This window comes from Branchiostoma floridae, chromosome 11 (assembly GCF_000003815.2).
Source record: "Branchiostoma floridae strain S238N-H82 chromosome 11, Bfl_VNyyK, whole genome shotgun sequence".
NCBI lineage: Eukaryota > Metazoa > Chordata > Leptocardii > Amphioxiformes > Branchiostomatidae > Branchiostoma > Branchiostoma floridae.
This window is the reverse complement of record NC_049989.1, coordinates 17,579,432-17,600,296: the sequence shown is the minus strand read 5'-3', so window position 1 is coordinate 17,600,296 and position 20,865 is coordinate 17,579,432. Positions and strand designations below refer to the sequence as shown.

The following is a 20,865-nucleotide window of genomic DNA, read 5'->3' as shown; positions in this document are numbered from 1 at the left end:
GATATCAGCATTTTGCCTATATCGTTGAGGAAAGAAACAGTAGGAGCTTTCCCATTTTGTTGCAATAACAGTTGTATAGACTAGATATGTCATTCAGTAGAAGATATTATGGATATTGGCTGCAAGCAGTAGAGAAGTTTCAGAAGAGTCTACCTGCTACATACATGATGGTTATAGTGTATCCATCCCTATCTGTGGCCGTCCTTTGGACGTTTGGTAGACGATAATGAGGTACGGTGGTCAGAACCAATCAGTCGATTCGAGCGTGGCCCACATCATCCCTGCAATTCATCAGCGTCTGAAGGACATTTATTTTCAGACCTCTGTAACTAACATTCATAACAATAACAGGTGCAAATGAAAAGAAATCTGAATGTACAGACTTTTTAAATCTACCTTGACAGGGACAAAGAATCTGTCAATTTTGTACCTCAGATAGGTAGAAGATGAAATGCATGTCATTGTAGATTGTATGGTAATGATACTGATAGAAATATCCTACAGTCTTGCATTTTCACCATTACCAAAAAGCAAGAAGACAAAGCTATATGCTAGACTTAGACAGTTGTATCAGCATGTGTATGTCTTTAATTGTTGTGACTTTTGCTTAGCTCAGTTGGACTAAAAATTAGTAAAATGTGTAATAAGGGTCTTCATTTATTCCTTCATTCATTAAACACTGCTATAAGTTTTATAAGGCTGTCAGTAGAGAAAGAGGGAACGGTCATCAACATTCTTGGTCGATTCTCCCAAATACTGGAGAAATTTTTGGCCCCAGTGGCATTGGGAGGGGGGGCTAAAAATACCCCGAAACTATTTGATCCACTTGGCAGTGGAGGTTACTTCCAAATGGGGACAGAGCAAAAATGGCTGCCAATGTGGGCCCGTGTCTTTGCAATTGAGTGATGAATGATGTAATGAATGATTTTATTGCTCAACAATCGCACAAGGTACAATGCATGGCAACCAATGACTACTAGTACTAGCTATAGTCTAGAAACAATGATACTATGAGGCTACACACATAACAACAAAATATTATCGATAACAGCACAGTCATGTATGAGTGATCTGGGCTCACATTTGGAATAATGTATAGTATTTACTATTAATAAGAGAGATAACAGCTTGAAATTTATTACCTTATTTACCATATATGTGTGTGTGTGTCTGATGAAAAGCATAACACACATAGAATGGCTGGATGGATTGTATTGATATTTGGTTTGTGAGTAGGTCTTGATGAGACCTTGAAATCATTAGATTTTGGGACTCCTAGCAGCTTGTTACGGTATTGCAGGGGAACTTCGGTTTTGATATCTTGAGTTCTGGACATGCTATTTTTAGTATTTTTTGAGTTGCAGATAGCTCTCATGCCAGAGAGTAAGTTTCAGGCTTTTGGAGGAATAAGTACAAGTTGGTGTACCTAACCTAGAAATTTTGGTGCGCAGTAAAAATTTTGGGCAGGCAACATGAAGTAAATTCTTAGTGCACGTGTCAATGGAGGAAATTATCTAAGGTACCACCAAAATGTGGTCACATTGGCCAAGTAGCCCTTTAGTTTCATATGCACTCCGTGCATGTCTGTCGTTTCAATGTTATTGGAGCTAGTTTGTTTGGTTGATTTCATGTTCTTGTTGTGCAACTGTTTGGTCATAATACTCCAATATTGATTTGGACATCCTGTTTGGGCAAAGGTCATTACTCTTACAGTCAATATTTCAAGTAACTAATTCCTCCAAAGAATGAATCAGCACAAAAACTATTACTTACGTCAGTGAGTGATGTCACAAGTATACACGTGTGTGCTAAGTACTTAAGTCACAGGTTATATATAGAACACAACTTGGTCAAATTTTCTATTTCTGTCATGTAACAATGTAGCAACCATTGTCACAGTGGTCAAAAGACCAGCTTCCTCCCTTAGTCCACGTGTCAGTCCCACGTTAGACCACATCCAGCTGTAGGTCTTGTATTTATTTATAGTTGCTTTGTGCATGATTGCTTGGGTTGGGCATTGTGTGTTCCCCGAAAATACCCCTCAATGGTACAGTCAGCTGATACCAGCAGACAAACAGTTGCATAATGCACTGCTCTGCTGATACGACTACACCTCCTTTGTGTAATCCCTGGTGCAACGTTTGCTGTGGAAACATCAAATGCAGCGGCCTCTCGCGTTCTAGAAAGGGATTTTGAAGAAAGATTACCATGGCAAACCATCCTTCACCTTGCACCAAAATAGTTTTCTTTTTGTGAGAAAAGTCCTAACTTAGATCTGAGCTCCCTCCCTCGTGGGGCTGCTTTCCTATCGATGACGTGTACAACCCTTTCATTAGGGGTGACCTGGGGTCAGCATTGTCGTCATCTAGTCCGCTCAGGTGTGTCTAAACAGCTCGCCCTGCCTTGTAACAACACCTTATGCAAACGAACACACAAGAAAATAACCAGCAATTCCTTCACTGTGTTTGAAGATGGGTTTAATGAACTCACGAATACATTATCAAAGGACGGTCAAACCTGCCTGTAATGACATTCAAAAAGATATTAGGGACCTCCGCAAAGTGACCATGATAGCCAAGTGGTCCTCATACAGAGGTGGTCACTAGTAGTAGTAGTAAGGTAGTACAAGGTTACTGAATATGAATGGTTTACGTGTTAAATGTATGTTCCAAGGAGACATTGAATGACTTCACATTGTACAAATGCTTTACTCACAGATGCCAAACTGTAAATAAGTCAGATGTTTATTTGGGGACAAGTTTTCGGTTCAAATTTGGTAAAAGATGATGTTTAAACACTTTGGTAATCAAACTTTTAGTCTTTCCATACAATCTGTATTGTAGACTTCTTGAAATGGACTTGGTCCTGAAATGGCAACTGTTAAATGAATGGCTTCAAATCAAACCCTGTCTAACTTTGCCAAATCATCTTGCTGATCAGTCTTGACAGATACGACTAGCACAAGATTTCCTGCTTGAAGTAAAGGACCCAGTGGTGTTGAGTGTGTTAAAGATCTAACAAGCTACAAGTCCTTAGTGTGAAAGATAAAGGATTTTCTGCACAGCCCAGACCCCTGAGAATGTTTTTGGGCTTATCGAGAACACACCAAAGTGGTTTGCCTTGAACCAAGTGGTGCTACCGAACCTAGAGATAATGGCCTCAAGCCTTCATGAGGGAATTATCACCCAAGGTACTAAACATGAACACATCTACAAGTTATGTTTTGCAACAAGAATAGGCTGGAAACATTTCAGGTAAAATCTACTGAGGGTCCTTTTAGCTTAACTTTCGTCTTATAATGTTTTGAGGAGCATTTTTAAAATTTCAAGAGGCAGAGATGTCCCTGAAAGCACTATACATGTTTCTATTTTGACTTTGAAAAGTCTTAAGCAGCATCTTGAATGTTAAAAGTGTGCATAAATTGTACAGTAGATTGTTCCTGATTGGGTTCTGACTGATGAAGTTAATATGATGTAGTGCTGGCAATTTGTCACGTTCATCAACCGATTTAATTTAATCGGAAGATGCCAACATTTGATATTGAGTCTGGTTTAAACTTTCACAAGCAATTGTAGACATGCAAATGCTTTGAGGATAACTGTACATATGAATGTGATCATGCAAAATCTGTTTGACTTTCAATAGCGATCGTGCAAATGTATGTGTGAAACATCGTGATGTGAAAAAGATTGTTTTGTTTTGCTTGGTTAAGTCTGATATTACTTTTCGAAGGAAAGGCACGCTTGCTTGCCTCCTACATTACTGTTTGGTCCCACAGATCATCAAATGAGTTCTTTGTCAAAGGTTAGACTAAAATGTTCTAGTCACCCAATCATAACGAAGGTAGTTAGAGATTCTCATTGGCAAATCAGGGCTCGAAATTCATTTTTGGGATTAGGTGCACTGGTACACCCAGCTTAAAAAATTGGGTGCACCAAAAAATTTTTGGGTGCACCACTTAAATCAAAGTAATAACCTAGTAATAAAACTTAGTTACAAGCTATCAAATTCTTAAACAACAGACATTTTTATTATCTTTCTAACACTTAGATGTCAAGAATATGATGTACATGTATACTAAGTATACTTTGATATCTTTACGTACATAAACCTAAGAAACCCAGAGAAAATAATTGGGTGCACAGCTCCAAATTTGGGTGCACCTGGGTGCACATGCACCCAGTATTTCGAGCCCTGCAAATGTTTTGGCCCTATAAATAGTATAATTTTGCTCCTGCAAACCTTCCCACAATGTCACATGAGACCATTAGGTTACATGGGAGATGAAAACTAAAATCATTTTAATTTTAAAGATGGCCCTGATTTTAAGTTTCATCACAGTATTTTATGTCTTTTCCAGGGCTAAATTTCAGTGTTTGTGGTAAGATTTGCTCATCTTCAGTCACAAAAGGAGCATATACTTGGTTTAGATTTATATCGGTACAGTACTGGTACATTTGTACATGTACTTCATTATCAAGTATTTTGGACCTGTACCAAATCAATTTTTATGGCACAGTACTGTTACACAGCCCTAATGTCTATGTAGCCTTGGATGTGCAGCCTTGGTTAGCATGTTACAAGGGGGAGTTGGAAACAGTCACAGTGTCTGAAGGAAAATGCTCTAGTTGACCTCCGGATGTACCACATAGCAATGGCATTATCCTTGTATGGTGCGTAGTCAGCCCTTAGGTTGTAAATCATTCACCAGCTTTCAAATAAGTACAGTGTACACTTTTAAGATATTTTTGTTGGCTCTGAATGTTCATGTTAGATGTGATTGGGCATGTTGCCTTGAACTTTTGCATTACATGTCATGTTTAGTGCTGTTTCAGCCAAAAAAAGGACAAGGGCACAATTTGGTAAAATTACTGTCAACTGTGATCCTTTTGACAAGTTCATTGGAGTGACATGAGAACGGACTTTCAGAGTTGGAGTTGTCCAAGTTGATTTCTTATTAACCATAGCAATGTCTTTAAATGTTATGTAATAACGACTGTCCTGGCCTGTTGCCTATCAAGATATCCTTCCCGATATTGAAGTCCAAAGTCATGCGCCTTGGTTCCATCCCCCAGCACGCTTATTAGGCAGGCCAAGGCTGCTGCTGCCTTCCTGCCATCTCACAAAACCAAAAGGGGCAGCTAGAAAATCCATGAGAAGTTATTCAGAGCCGCGACCATGGCAGGCACTCTCTCCCTTTCCAGGGGTAGCTAATTATTGATCAGGCTGTTGGTACACATTTGGTTTGCTTGTTCGTGACTCACCCCGCAGGCTGGGACTGAATCGGGGTTCAGTTGTTAACCCCGCCAAATTACCGAGGCCCTCCTTCATTACTCTTACTTCAAGGGGATTTGGTGATCTATCTTGGTCCTGAAAGGAATGGGGAGAGGATTAATTGCCCTTTGGTGTACGCTAGTACATGTACATGCAACTCTCAGATACATTTGTACTTGTGGTAGATCCATGTTGGCGAACTGAAGCTGTAGATTTAACAATTTCTTCAAAATGACACATATCACTTGGTCTTTTGATAAAAGTTCAGATCATACCCTGCTTTTTCTTTCAAGAAAACATATGCAAGATTTTATTTTAATTTTAGATAATTGAAATTGCACACAATGCAATACATGGCAAACTCAGGCAGCGTAGCTGATATTGGGGGCCAACACATACGTACATTTGAAGATAAACAGACGGCAGTAAATGATAGTACTTTTGTAACAGTTCCGTGGAATAATCTTGAGGCCATTTTAAAGCACACCCATTTGTCAGTAGATGTATTTTGTAATGAAGAAGAGTTTTTGCAGGTGTCCATAATGACAGGGAACATACATGTAGGTGCCTGATCTAAGGCACGATCTACACACAGTTTTTCCTGATATCGGCGAGCCTACAACCTCTCGCCGACAGCTTTTTTTTCATCGTCTGGATGGAACTACTATATTGCCATTACGATATCGGGAAAATTTCTCCCGAAAGGTCCGGACCATTCGTACGATACCTTACCGATAGCTTAGCAGGGGTCCCCGACAGCTTAGCGCGCGTGTAGATGCTTCCCGACTTCGGGAAGGCTCATTAGCATATAACGCCATTTGGAAAATCGCGCTATATCATATATGTTTATGACTGCAAGCGCCATGGGTGTCCGGCCCCCTACGTTCTAGATCCCTCCCGACATCTCCACAGATATCGGTAAAAACTGTGTGTAGATTGGGCCTAAGTCTCAGACAAGTCTGTGGGACTGAAATGTAAAATGGAAAAACTCAAGTAAAACTACACCCCCAAATTTGTAAACATTTACTTGCAGGTTTTGAATTTTGAAAAGTTAAAAAAAGTCAACAAAATACAGTTATAAGTAACTTGTCTTACGTAACTGTTCAGTGAAATAGGTGATAAACAGCTGAGCTTTTTCAGGTGTTTGTAATGACAGGAAACAAAGATACCTGATCTAAGTACGGAACAACCCCCCTCAACCCCCCACCGATTTGGGCAAGTCTCGCGCAAATCTGTATGACTGAAACGTAAAATGGAAATACTTAAGTAACTACAATGTACACACCCACTACTTGCAGCTTTTGAATTTCAAAAAGTTTTTTTAAAGTGCGCACTTGATTCGAGAAAATACGGTTACAACTGTGTGTTGATTGAAATATGTGAGCTTAAAGTAAAGGACACACGATGAATCTACAAACATTTCTCAAAGCGAATTTTTGAGTTTTCAATTTCAATCTCCCCACGACTCCAAAGTGAGATCTATTTTTGTCAGAGCGAATACCAAATGTGTTTAGTCGGAGGAAATTGAATTGTGCGGTTGATAGATGGACGTAATTGACAATCTGACAGGCTACCCTCCAGCTGACATTAACAACATGGGAAGCCTTACGTAAATGGCAAAATTACCAGTTTTCCTGTTGTACATAACTATTTTGGAAAGTTTGTGAAGGTTAGACATCCAGGTAAACAATATTAAAATACAATTCAATCTTTACAACTAGATTAAAAACAGATATTTCCTTCCGAACGTTTCGAGTGACATCCATCACTCTTCTTCAGCGTCACTAGCACTATTTTGAAAAGTTTTTACCTGACTGCCACACATTTTTAGATGTGATCTGAGACTACTAAGGGACAAGGTTTACGTGAGATATTTGCAATTAAAAGTAACAACAACGAGTCTACTGTTAGTGTGATTTATAATTTATACCAGTGACGTCAGTTCCAAACGGTATAGGGGTCTTAGCCAGTCGTCTGTATTCTCTACATTGCAAAAGTCTTTCTGGACTAAATACTGTATATTCCTTCATTTCTTGGTGGCGGCTCAATTTGATGGTAGAAGGGCAAAGACTTTAGTGGTTTTTGCAGTGTTTTAAGTTTGCAGTAGGAAACAATTAATATCAATTCAAAGTTTAGAGTTCACCATGAAAACCACACAGTGAAAACTAACATAAACCAACAAGACTTGCCTACACAACAAGTGAGGTGATCCTTTGCCTGCCTCTAAGAAAAGTTTACCGAGAAGGTCTAGATTTCATGATGTACTGTAGTGTTTTGGTTGTGTACATAAAATGTCAACAGGAGCGTCTTTTCATCCTAATCAGACCGGATTCAGACCTTTCTAGATGGTGGTACAGAATTCCTGGACCATTTCCAGCACCTTCAGTCATGGCCAAGAATTATATCGCATGTTGCTATCTGCCAAGATTGACTTTGGTTGGTCATAAATGTCTGTTCAGTACTGTACCACTGGAACACTCATTGGGTGTTTGTAGATTGTTGAACATTTAGAGAACTAAGGATAGACTTTTTTTTAAACCAAGGTATGACCTGTGCAGTCCTTTTCTGTCCAAAAAACAAGACAGGAACAAAAATCATGAGAATTCATTCATGCTCCCATACATGCATGCGCACACACACACACACTTGCACACACACACACACACACACACGCACGCACGCACGCACTTGCATACACACACTTGCATACACACACACACACATACACACACTCACATACACAGACACACTCACATACATACAAACATACAAACATATACACTCACACACACACATACACACATGCAAACGCACAAACATATACATACAGACATACACACTCACACACACACTCACTCACTCACAAACACATACAAGCACACACACACACAGTAGAAAACATAAAATTCTTGGTGATGGTAATAAATCGACATGTATGAAGTTCCAGGAAGGGAGTGAAGTAAAACCTGCACTTTGTTGCAGTCAGGACAATTTTCATGGGAATGCAATATTCAAAGCTCATCCAGAAATGGATTAGATTCGGTCCCACATTCGATTCCTTGGCCTTTAAAAGCAGCAGGAGACGGAAGTAGGGGTAATAGAAATTACACGTTCCAGTTGACTCAAACTAAAAAGGGCTTGCTGTACGTGCATGTGCGGGAGAGTTTTCCGTCAAGTTGAAGTGCGTCACAGATATTGTGGTAGAAAAAATCATCAATTCAAACAGGTACCACATGTAAGCAGGGCTGAAACTAAATTTAACATTTTTTGCAGTGACTTAAATAATGCTCATAGTTTGTGCATTAACTTCTTCACCGCAAACTTAAAAACACTGTTAAGATGCTTGTTCTTTCATCTACTTGCCTAACCATTTTGTTTCAACTTAGAATTAAAAAAGTAACAACGAACTCTCCATTTTCTTCATACCGCAAAAATCAAATCACCTTTAATGGCATTTACGTAACCTGAAAGTAATTAGTGTAATTGCTCCACAAGTTAATTTCTTGTATAGACATGCCTACCTTGTAATCAGTGTAAGATTACTTAGAAATCCTGGCAACAATTACTTTTCCATGTTTCATGAAGGCCATCCATTAAATATATCTATGTTCATCTATGAAAATTGCGGAGGATATTACGCTATGAATTATTAAACACAATATTCAGTTATACAACATCTAGTAACTATAATTTAGATGCAGAACTCGGGATAAAGATTATGGCACATTGATGAAGGTTAGACATCCACGTAATAAGATACTCAAGTAACTTGATACTATCTTATGCTACCGTAGGATCTGCTTGGAGATTAGAGCGATCTTGTTGGGGGAAGTTTTTATATCTTACTATTCTTAGCTTTGAATTGATATGCAAAAGAGATCTAGTTTGAGAACAAGTTTATCCTGACTAAGAATTAAGATAATTGTAGATTGTTACCTCCAGAAAGGTTATTTAATACAATTGTTGAAAAGTATTTTAAATGTTGATTGCGTTGTTACGTTTGTAAAGATAAGTTGCTGAAGGAAATTTTTTTTGTATTGTTTGTTTTTATTGCATACTTGGCCAACTGCCTTTTTTTTTATTAAAAACAACAACAACAATAGTACATTTGTCAAGTACTAAGACTAGTGTTTGTACAGTCGAGTACTATTGCACATGGAGAGATAACATATACTGGTACGTCTGGACGAATTACATTGGGTAACTTGCTGAAGGAAAAGTTGTGTAGATTGATTGGTACACAGGATTTCCCAGGCTGATAATAGCCAGATGCTGTTGTGTTTTCCCTCCCAGCCCTTTTGTTTTCGTCTTGACTACTTCCTAATGTGCTTCTAAAAATGTCAGAGAATCAATGATATTATCTGCTGGTGCGGCCTTCTGGCCTGATTGTTGGGTAGCCAGCTGCATCCCTGACCTGGGAGGGATTTGGAACTTATCCAAGTTTTCCTTCAGGACATCCTTGGATCCCAGCATGGGATGCACAACTGATCTCCTTTTTACACGGAGTACATAAATCAAAATCATCTCTTTTCTTTTCTGTTTCTGTTTACCTTTATTAACATTCACATAACAGTGTACAGAGAACATAATACATACATGTTGAAACATAAGAAAGCAATTATCACCAAACTGAGTTTATAAGATTACAAACGTTGCGTGCCAATGTTTCTACTTCTATGGTGTTATCTCACCTGAGTCTAAAATATGCAAAGTTTGGCTTGATGTTTCTTTAAAAAAAAAATGTTTGTGGATAGGTTTTGCATTTGTTTTTGATAGTTCTAATAGAATCAAGGAGTACATAAATCAGGGCTTAGAATCTTTCCCTTCCCACTCATTGTTTGAGAGCCAATGTTGTTGATTTTTATGGTAAACTATGTTATTTTAAGCTGATGAAAGTATATTTTCAACAGCTTCATGTCATTTACCAGTGGCCTAGCCCCCTGCTGTACATATAGTGATTGCATTGTGTGGCCCAGGGCTAAGGAAACAGAGATGGGCGCCGCCTTCTGCGCCATCAGGCGCGGGAAGGGTTTAACTTCTTAAATTTTCCTCATGTCATTTTCGGGACAGATGGAGGAAAATCATTTTTTTTGTCCCAACAAGGAAATTTCCGTCCTAGGAGATATTATGGAGATATTAAAATCATCTCCTTCTCTTCTCTACATTTTTTGGTGGCTTTTGCGTCTGTTTTTGATAGTTCTGATAGAATAAATAGCTGAAATGTTCAGAGTTCCTTTTTTCCTGGTTGTCTGAGATGCTAATCAGGGCTGATTCTAAAGAGAAGATAATAGGGAAGGACCAGGAAGCTCTTTAGGCTGAGAATTTGGGTACAAATGTCTTCTAACTTTACCCCTCCTTTCCATCCACCTTTATGATTGGTTCCTGAATAGTGGGTGTTTAAATAGTTAGACGATGCTGTTCCAAGGTGTCAAAATGATGTGTTTGACATTTGTAGATGAAAATGTATTGGCAGACTTATTGTCTAATTTTTCAGAAACAAACCGTCATGAAATTTTGATGAGTAATGAACTATTCATGAGCAATCGGGTGTTTGTATGATGATTATGCGGGATTTTTTTATCCCCTTACGCCTCGACGATAAACAGAAAAATGCAGTCAACGTTTTATAGCTATAACGCACCTGGATTTTATTATATTCAAGGCATTTTACACGTTGTAAAATGGACTTCAAAACATCATGACAGATTCTGAAAAACAGTGTGCAATATCCTGTTGGTTTGGTTACTTTACATGTAGGAATCCAGCATTAAGGATCCGTACTATAGAATAGTGGCACTTTTTTATTATGTCAAGTTCTCTTCATTATGATCTTTGGTTGTAAGTTTGTAACAAGTACCAAGACCACAGTATGTTGAAAAATAAAGGAACTATCAGAGCTTTGCAGATTGAAAATGTCTCACCAACAGTTACTGGCAGTACCCATTGCATTATGCTGTAGAAAAGATGCGACTGTGTATAGAGAACTTTGGCAATCAAAGTTTCACTTTCTGAAAGAGCCTCTATCAAGGAAATACAGACAATGGCAATGTCCAATGTTAACCGCAGAGTTGTGCATGCCTTGCCTAATTTCATGAAGAATTGTTTCTGAGAACAGAAGAAATGATGTAAAAGGGTTTCCTTTCAATTGGATGTACAAAAATTGTTATTACTTTGCTTTATCATCAATGATTATTCAAGCCGACAATTATTTGCCACAGTTCCAATTTCCAAACCCAGGGAGTACAATTTGCTGCCAGCTGGTTGGGGGTGTTTCCATTTTTAGAACACTAGCCATCAGAAGTAATTTGCAGCAATCTTCAGTTTGCCCGACACTTGATTGGAATTGACACAGTTTTCCATCTCGTGTGTAACGAGGCTGTAGCGACGTTTTCCGATGACGCACGACGGCAGAATGAGCCCCCTAATTGTGACAGTTTCGGGTACCCCGTTGTTGATACACCCATTTTGATGACGCCTTGCTCTTTCCTATCCCCTCACTCAACAGCATATATGTATACATTTTTATATTCATGGCAGGATGTCCTGGCCAGTTGTTAAAGTTCTTTAACAATCGGTTTAAAAATAGCATGGTACTTTCAGATTAGGTTTTTGTCCATGTAAGTCAAAAAAACCATTTAGTGTAATTGGACATTTGTGGTATCAAATTACCAAGTGGGCAAGCCATTAGTGGATATGAGATCAAGAGGCCACCGATTTGATTCCTGGTGTCATATTACAAGATATGATCATTTATATACATTTGTATACAATGAAATTCTGACTTGTTCTTACCCAGCATAGCTGTATCTAATGACAAGATGTTTGAAAGAAGGCAAATCAAGCTTGACAATATGTAATAAGATAAGAGCCTGAAGTACTATGAAGCCGCTTTTCTTTGTTACTGTGCTGCTTTGGATATGCTTATTTATTACTATTAGTTTGTGTCACTTATTTCAATACATTCAGACACATGCACAGCTTTTCATCTAGAGTCTAGGTGCCGATGGCTGATTAGAGCTACTTGTAGGTTGTATAATGCACCTGAGAAAATGCTTAAAGAAACCTATAATAGATATATACTGTAAGAATATCAGCATCTTAATAAGTAAGAAATACATTTACAGACTTGTGGTCAAGGTTGTGGTAGAAATGCTACATGGCTTTCTGTTCCTACATGTTTATTGGGAATCTTCTCTCTTTCTTCTGGCCACTTTGGGCAAGAAGGGAGTCTTAAGACTTTGAAGCATGAATGTGTTGAATGAACTTGAGGAATGCCAAATGTGGATGTAATGTTCAGCAACAGTTTGGAAAGAGTGTTATAATGTCTTGTTCTATTTACCCCTTCAGGAAAAGAATGCAGAAGAAGCTATCGAGGCGTTGAAAGAATATGAACCTGAGATGGGCAAGGTCATCCGCGCGGACAGGGGGGCTGTCCAGAAGATCAAGGCCAAGGAAATGGTCCCTGGAGACATTGTGGATGTTTCAGGTCAGTACAGACAGGCACTTGTTCTATTGTCATGGGCAGCTATAGTTCATGCGAGGACCAAATGTGAAGAGGAGTTGTGTGCAAATGGTGCAAACATCAAATCAACAAAACTGGTAAAAAACAGGGGACCCAAACATACACCACATATTCCTTACGTCACAAGCTATCTGCCTTCAAATAATAAAGACACATCCAGGTCAAAAGATTAAAAACAAAAAACAACAGAATTTCTGCTGTAGTACCAAGGTCATATACCAGGGAGCCCAAAATTAACCTTGACCTTCATCTTCCCAACATCTACCCTCATACCAAATATTCAATAAAGAAGTTTTTGAGTTATGCTGACTACAAAAATCCAGAAACACAGACAGACAAACAAACACACGCAAAACTATATCTCCATTTTTCATGGAAATAATCAGCTCATCAGCACAGTGATAAACACTAATCTTGGAATCAAAATGAAGAAACATGAAACATGTCCGATCTGTCAGACTAAAAAGACCGTTTGCTGTGTATGGGGACTGCACAGAGACTCGTAATCATGACAGTTTGTCACCATCAAAGCCATGTACCTAAATCTACGCTGCTCAGTGAGTGCTGCATATGAATTCCACGCACACACAGCCTATTGGAAGATAGATTTCTACCCTTTTCATGATGCTTAGCTGCGACATTTATCTGTTCTGAGCCGTCATTATGCTATATTGTCAGCTTAAATGGATTTAAAAACAGTGTGATTGTGATAATGTTCAGTTTTATGATAATACCAGGTATAACAAAATAGTGCTGTGTCAGATTGTATCTTCTTGAAAAGGAAAACCTTACTTAGGTACAAATAAATGTAGACTTTATGATGCCACAGAAAAGTCAGTCTTGCAGAATACCATCATTGCTTTTGATTTAAAAATGCATCCGAACACCCAAAAGTTCATTCAATTTGCTACTTTAATCTTTTGGTATGTAAATGTAGTTAGCAATAGCCACTGAATCGTAGACAATTCGCTACTTTAATCTTGTGATATGTGAATGTAAAGAAAACTTCATTTTTTGAAAATGATAACATACTGTGGTTAGCAAAAGCCACTGAATGGTAGACAAGGTCAAGTCCATCGCTTGAAAATAGAAATCACATGCCTGAAAACATAGGCCTTTTCCCACAGTATCTAATTAAGCCTAAGAAAAAAAATATTGTGTTTCCTGTTTCCCGACCTACCCTAGAAAAACCTGTCGACCCTAGACTTTTTTGGGGTGGACAGTGGAGTCACATAGTTTCCAGTAAGAATTTCTATTCTATTCAAGTAAAAAAAACTGCTGGTCCTATCTAATGAAGGATACATGTATCCACAGATTTGTAATCATTTCGTCCATAACTGAATTTTGATGTTGAAAGTATAAATTTTTTTTTAAAGTGCCCTCATATGCATTTCAGTTTTACTCATTACTAGAGTTTTGGTCAAAGTAAAAAAAAAAATATATATATAATCCCTAACTACCGACCCTAATTTTTTCAGGACTGAAACAGGAAACACAACATTTTTCCCTAGACCTTACCCTTCTCCCCACTACCTAACCCCATGACTAGGGATGTCTCCAGGACCCGTCCTTCTGTCCCAGGACGGAAACTTGCTTGTTGGGACGGAAAATAATTCTACCCCATCCGTCCCCAAAATGACATGAAACTGTTGAAAATGTACTTTCATAAGTTTGAAATGACATATTTATCCAGGAAAATCACCAACATGGGCTCCAAAACAATGAGTGGGACGGAACTAAAATTTAAGCCCTGTCCATAACCAATGTAGCCTGGGTACCATCCGGAAAGTAGTTCGCTCCGGCGTTCATTATATACTATATACAGTCGCTTCTAGCTCTGACATTCATTATACACTATATACAGTCGCTTCTCTGTGCTTCCGTCTGGAAATGCGGACCATCTTAACGTCTGGAATCGTCCAAATTTTGGAAGCAGGCGCTGATTGGTCCCTACACATGAGCGAAATATGGAATGGATTCAAGCGCTCGTTCGAACAGACGTTCCAACACCGGGCAAGCTCTCTGCCCGCTCGTGGGAGGCCTGTTATCATCGAACGAGCGCTCTAGAACCTATTCCTAGATTCGCTCATTAACTGACGTTACCGCCAAACGGTTTGAATGTGCACGTCTCCAGACGGATAGCAGAAGCGAACGTAGGAGCGAACTACTATCCGGATGGTACCCAGGCTATAACCAATGTAGATTTGGTGCCAAATGGGTGCCCAGCATACTGAAGGATACAACATACCAACCTGATAAAAGGGGCTTTGTGGCCCCTTCCTTGTCTCAAAACTGATCAATAATGCAGGCCGTGAAAATTACATCTGTACAAGTTTTAACTATTCTCAGCGACGACGTCCAAACTTAATTCTTGGCGGGGACCCTAATCACATCGACCATTTGCGGGGGTTGCCCCTTAAGTGATCTTTTAATGGAGAAATTGCCGTACCCGCGCTTCAGGAAGATGTCTGGGTTAGATACAGACCCAAATGGCTTCCGCTTACATGTGCTCTCCCAAATCCCTCGTTATTACATCACTCATTGCCACCCAAACACCTTCATTTGTGGCACACACACAGGACGTTTCTGTTCAAAGCACGGGGAAAATTGAAATCAATTTTTCCTCGTCTCGCGGACTGATTGTCGTGAGACCTACCGCAGTATCAAGCGTACTAATGCCGTATGATGGGATATCAAATAGTTCGACCTCCAGGGTTTGCCCAGCATGCGAATGTTGTTCAGCAGCGGGGATACCATTGTTGTCCGACATTGACTGAAACTGTATTTCTGAACTGTTGTCTTTCATCCAATAAGTCACTCCGGTAGATGTTATCGGGTGAAGTTGATTTATTCTCACTTTGCAGGGAGCACGTTTTTCTTCATGCATTGTACATATAGGTACAAAATAGGGGTTAAGGAAAACTTAGGTCCACAAGGGTAGCATCTGCATGTATTTCAAGGAATCTTGATGGCACAAAATTGACACCAAGTTTTGATTTACTTGTAGGGGGGGGGGGGAGTAATATGTGAGGAATATTTGCTTGAAATTTTCCATCAGCATACAGAGCGGCTTACATGTACATATTCAGCAGGTAGAAAATCCGATTAAAAACCTAGGGAACGTGTGAAAGCACTGTTAAAGCAGATACAGATGGCTTTGGGGCATCAGGAACTAATGTAACATGTAGTTTAGTCTCAGGAAAATGGCAAAAAATTCTTAATGCTCCTGATTTGAAGCAATGACTTCAATAGATTGTAATGTTAATCGGTACAGGGAAATGTTGTGTTAAAGGTCCTTCCACAAAACCTCAGGTGTTCTTAAGAGAGTCATATGAAGTGCTTATCTGAAGAGTTTTCGAGAATTAAGTCAAAATGGTACATGCTAAGGTATCCCGAGGGGCAAAATTACTGCCAGAGAGGTCACAGTAGAAGACTGTGACCACAGATGACCTAGTGGCATCCCTGGTCAATCAGAATTTCATGCTTGTCTGCTCCCCAATGTAAGGCAAGAGAGTCTAGCGCGTCCAATTTCTTGTCATTTTAAGAAAAACTCGTCCAGATGACGTCATGACGCATGCCTGGCTAAAAGCCTGATTCAAGGCCTGGTCTGTGTCAATGACTGAGCGAAGTTCACCATACCATGTCCTATTGTAGAGAATTTGGCTTTCTTCATGGCAGTATGTCCTCGTTTGGTCCAAGTCACCCCGGAAATCGCCTACTTTGAAGGTCAATTTAGGGCAGGAAAACTACTGCATGGAAAGAGTTTCTAATTTCAGCTTCAGTTAATGATGTCCCACGGATAGGATGTTGAATGGAGGTCCTCTGTTTGAGGAGAGCCAGATTTGAAACTCTAGTACCCACCACTTATCAAAAAGAGCAGGGGTCCATCCCGGTGTGAACGGATTAGATATATTTGTCTTAATATGCACCCTGTACTCTCTAGTAGAAATCTGGTTTGTTATGCTACAAGGCAGTTTACAGGGGATGCAATACAAGCAAATTTGAAGCATACGCTAAAGTCTAATGCAGCAAGGACACCAGTAAACATGCCCCAGATCCTGTGAAAATGATATGCCAGAAGTTTGCCATGATTTACTATGTCGATATCTATATTTTATGCGGCATTTGATATGACATTTTTTTGTACGTGTCTTGCCCTCCTTTGAACTGTCAAATCGTTTTAGATTGCTCAACAAACTTAGCTACCCGCAATGTATCAACGACATAACTGTAGCTTTCCCATTGATGCTTCCAGTTTGACTCAAAATGGCTGAGATATCTTAGCTCCTTTTCCATCCCTTATTGTTGCTCATGAATTTTTTGTTTACATTGTTTTATCGGGTCCCTCGTTGCATGTTGCAATGTTGATGAACATTCCTTGGTTGGTGGTATAGAATTGGGGCTGGATTCCATATGTTCCATGCAGGGCTTTAGGCAGCTCGAATTTTTTTTCCGTCAGCCAATTACAATCGTCGCGAAAACCGCGAAAATTAATTAGAAGGACTGAGCTGAGACCTTGAAAAACGGGTTTTAATGAGATTATCGTATGCGAAAGGGCACCGACACACATTGTCAACAATCATAACAATAGCAAAACAAACAGTGTGTGGCTTTTACGGCCGTGGACAGCGTCCCCAAGCCGCCTGTAGCTTCCACCAAGGATTTTGTCCTTCAAGGTTGACGGATTGGTTTTAAAATTTTCCGTCAGACGCAGCACATTTCCGTCAATTGACGGAAAAACGGACGCTGGCTAGAGCCCTGGTTCCATGGCACCTGCCCATTAAATTATCCCTCAGCAAACAGTGGTACGGCAATACCAGCTGTGCTATGGAACGTAAACATCCGCTTTTTACGGAAGGGTGTCGCAAGGTCAATATCAACGTTAAATGTTTCTGTGACTACAGAGGGTCTTCGGCTGAAAATTGTTTGCAGGGTCGTGGGAAGACTGGTCGAGCAGAAAGTGTGTATAAAATTATATGGTTATAGAGAACCATGGAATTATTTTTATTTCCTAGCCATATACAGATAGTCTGGAAAACAGTGTCTAAAGACCACAGGGTGTAAATGGTCTTGAATATTGTCTCCTAGATGCAAAGTTATATCAGCCTGAATTTGTCAGGCAGAATGAAAATAAGAACTTCCACAAGAATCCTTTGAATAAGGCAGTCTTCCTCTTTGGCAATTTACTTGGCATGTTTGGTGCAGTAAGCCTACTAGTAAGAGGATTTGTTCGATCAAGGGTATGCCACGGTGATTATTATTTTGAAGTGCTGTACGCCTTTCACAGTGGAACCAATGAAGAAGAAAAAAGCAATGCCTGTGGAATTCATCACAGTCACCGTTTCAGTACCTCGGACAAGCCCTTTGTGATTGTAAAGTAAAAACGGAGTGTAAAAGTGAAAGTCAATTTCTCGCCTTGAAAGCAGATTAAGGAGCATCTAAGGCCGGAGGTTGCTTCTTTTCATGTTTTATGAGCAGAAATCCGGTAAGAAGACCGCGGGGTGTATCCTATAGTCGTTTGGATTAACCTTTTGCAGAGGAGATTTTTGTTCCGCTGGAGATTTCCCAGTTTTAGTTGCTGATCCATTTTATATTCCTGCTGCCTTTTGCAATTGCGTCGGGTCTGAATAGGAGATGTTCAATTACTCGCCCTGCGATGGTGTGCCATTAGTTATACATACGGGCCATCGATTACGGATGGCTGTAAGGAAATATGGCGAACCTGTTTAGTTTGACCTTGAGGTATTGGGGGCAAGGTGGCCCCACGGGGCAGTTTCGCCGTCTGAAGCTCCCCAATTTTAAGGAGACGTTACCTCCTGAGGCCATTGAGTGTGATATCCTGTTTCCATTTTTGATATTATCTACAAAAATTGTGTTTTGCAGATGTATATGATTGTTAGATAAATCACAGAGTATGTGTATATGATACATGTACATGTTTATTATCAGCATAGTGATCTGTAGACTCTTACTGGAAGTCAATTTTTTGATAGGAAACCTTGTCTACTATTTAATACATCCAGTCTGAAATTCAAGCGGGTGTTAAAATTTGTTTTCTATCAAATGTGTGGTACCAGTGGCATGCACTGTGAGTTGTTTTCAAACTCAAACATATGAAAACAAGTGAAAGATGATACTTTTGTTTTTCTACAAGTTATACCTGCATATGAGTTGCAGTGGCATGACTCAGGAATCGAAAAACATATTATTATCTAGCATTTAACTAAATTTTGCTTGAAGTTTATAATGAGGATTCAAATCATGTTTGTTTTCATGTAGATTAAAAAGATATTTATATTTGGCGGCAAGAAACTGTCTGCCTACTAGTACTATTGTCTTCCGAGACAGATGGATGCCAACTTATTAATGTTAAAAGCTGTATATACGTATTCAGACAATGTTCAGGTTCTACATTGTGAGGAATTTCGGTGTGCCCTTGGAAAAGTATCCTCTTTCAGTCTCCATGCATGTAATGATACTTAGTATTAGCCAACCACAGCACTTAGCGATGACATAAGTAGATGGGAAATTCATTCCGGAGTCTGGCAATCAAGGGTATCATTTGAATGAAGATGTTTCAAGTACACTGTACAGTTCTTTATATGAACTGTGAATGAAATCATGAATTGTAAGGGCATTGTTTTCTTTATTCTGCACCATATCATAGAAATGGATTGGAGTTTGTTGCAAGACAGGTTTTGATCGCTATGTTTACTACTAGTAAGAACAGTCGATTGTCCTAGGATAGGTCCAAAACTCAATCAAATTGATATAGTTCAGTTTGTCCTATAACGGATTGTGAATACGATATGTACGGGTAGAATCGTAGATTATCCTGGGACAGATCCTGGTTCCGATCAGTTGAAGGCCAATCCGTCATTGTCCTGAATCCTGATCTATCCTGTGACGTAAACACACATGTTTTCATTCACCGTTAGTCCTTTCAAAGTGAATGTTTCCATAACACCGTGTCAGTACTCATTAATCATTTGGACATATCGAACGTACTCGGGTTGAAAGGTCAATCTTAATGTTAAATTTACAGATCGATGGTGACAGTGTGTCATTCATACCGGTGATGTAGTCTCTTTTGTGTAGCTGATGAGGCCAGAGTTAAGGTCTTTCAAGCAGTGGAGGAAGAGCAGCCCAATTTATGGCCCCGATTAAACCACTTTAGGACATATCTCTGTCTATCAATTACGGACAACACCTTTGACCGTGGCCGATACATCATAAAAATTGATGTGACCGTGTGTCGCTATCTTTTCAATGTAACTGCTATGTCTGTAGCCACGGTAAGAGCTATTCGTTGAGTGCAGAATGGGTGAAAAATAGATGAATACATGTATATCAACATTACTTCAAACCATTGTAGACCTGTCATGGTCTTGCAAAACTCAACTTGCTTTACAGAAAGTATTCTTCGTCGAGGTGTTACGGTCCTCGGAAGGTTACATGTATATTTTTAGTAGTGTTCATGCAATGTGTGTGTATATAACTTGAGACAGCCAAAATGGATTGTCTTGATTCTTGGTACTAGTACGTTGGTTGGTCTTGCTATTTGCTCGCAAGCGGAATCGTTGCATGAGAAATTCGAGAGGCAGAAGCGCAAATGTTCCGCCTTGCTTCCTCAAAGGTTATTCGGAAGCCAGGGGCATTTGTAATGAGATTTTCACCAGCTTTTGGCGCTTACTTCTGCTGTGTACCTTTCTGTACGTGAGAAGTGTTGCTATTTTTGCTGGCTGCCAGGCATTAGTCAAACTGAAGAAACGTGTTTGATTTCTAGAGAGTTTGACTCAAGGTATCAAAATGAGAGATGAGCGGGATGGAGAATGTTTCTGCTGCAGGCATTTACCATCCAAGTTCAAGTACACACGTACGACTGGTGGCAGGCTTCTAGCTAGCATTTTATCATACTCTCATGTCCCTAATAAACATACCCCCCGGAATAAACATACCCCCCGGACAAATCTTCAAAATCTAATAAACATACCTTCCGGAATAAACATACCCCCCGGAAAATGACCAAATTGACATGTAGATTGTGTCCATGCTACTTCTGTCCGAGG

At 39.5% G+C, this 20,865-nt stretch overlaps 1 protein-coding gene across 3 annotated transcripts in view; it reads left to right on the top strand.

Annotated features, from left to right (window-relative positions):
- The window catches only part of LOC118426373 (sarcoplasmic/endoplasmic reticulum calcium ATPase 1-like), a 59,128-nt gene that overhangs the window by 7,543 nt on the left and 30,720 nt on the right, over positions 1-20,865 (top strand). For all 3 annotated transcript variants that reach the window (XM_035835713.1, XM_035835712.1, XM_035835711.1), the window contains exon 5: positions 12,622-12,760. In XM_035835713.1, the coding sequence (XP_035691606.1) occupies positions 12,622-12,760 (139 nt within the window). The remainder of the gene's footprint in view (positions 1-12,621; positions 12,761-20,865) is intronic.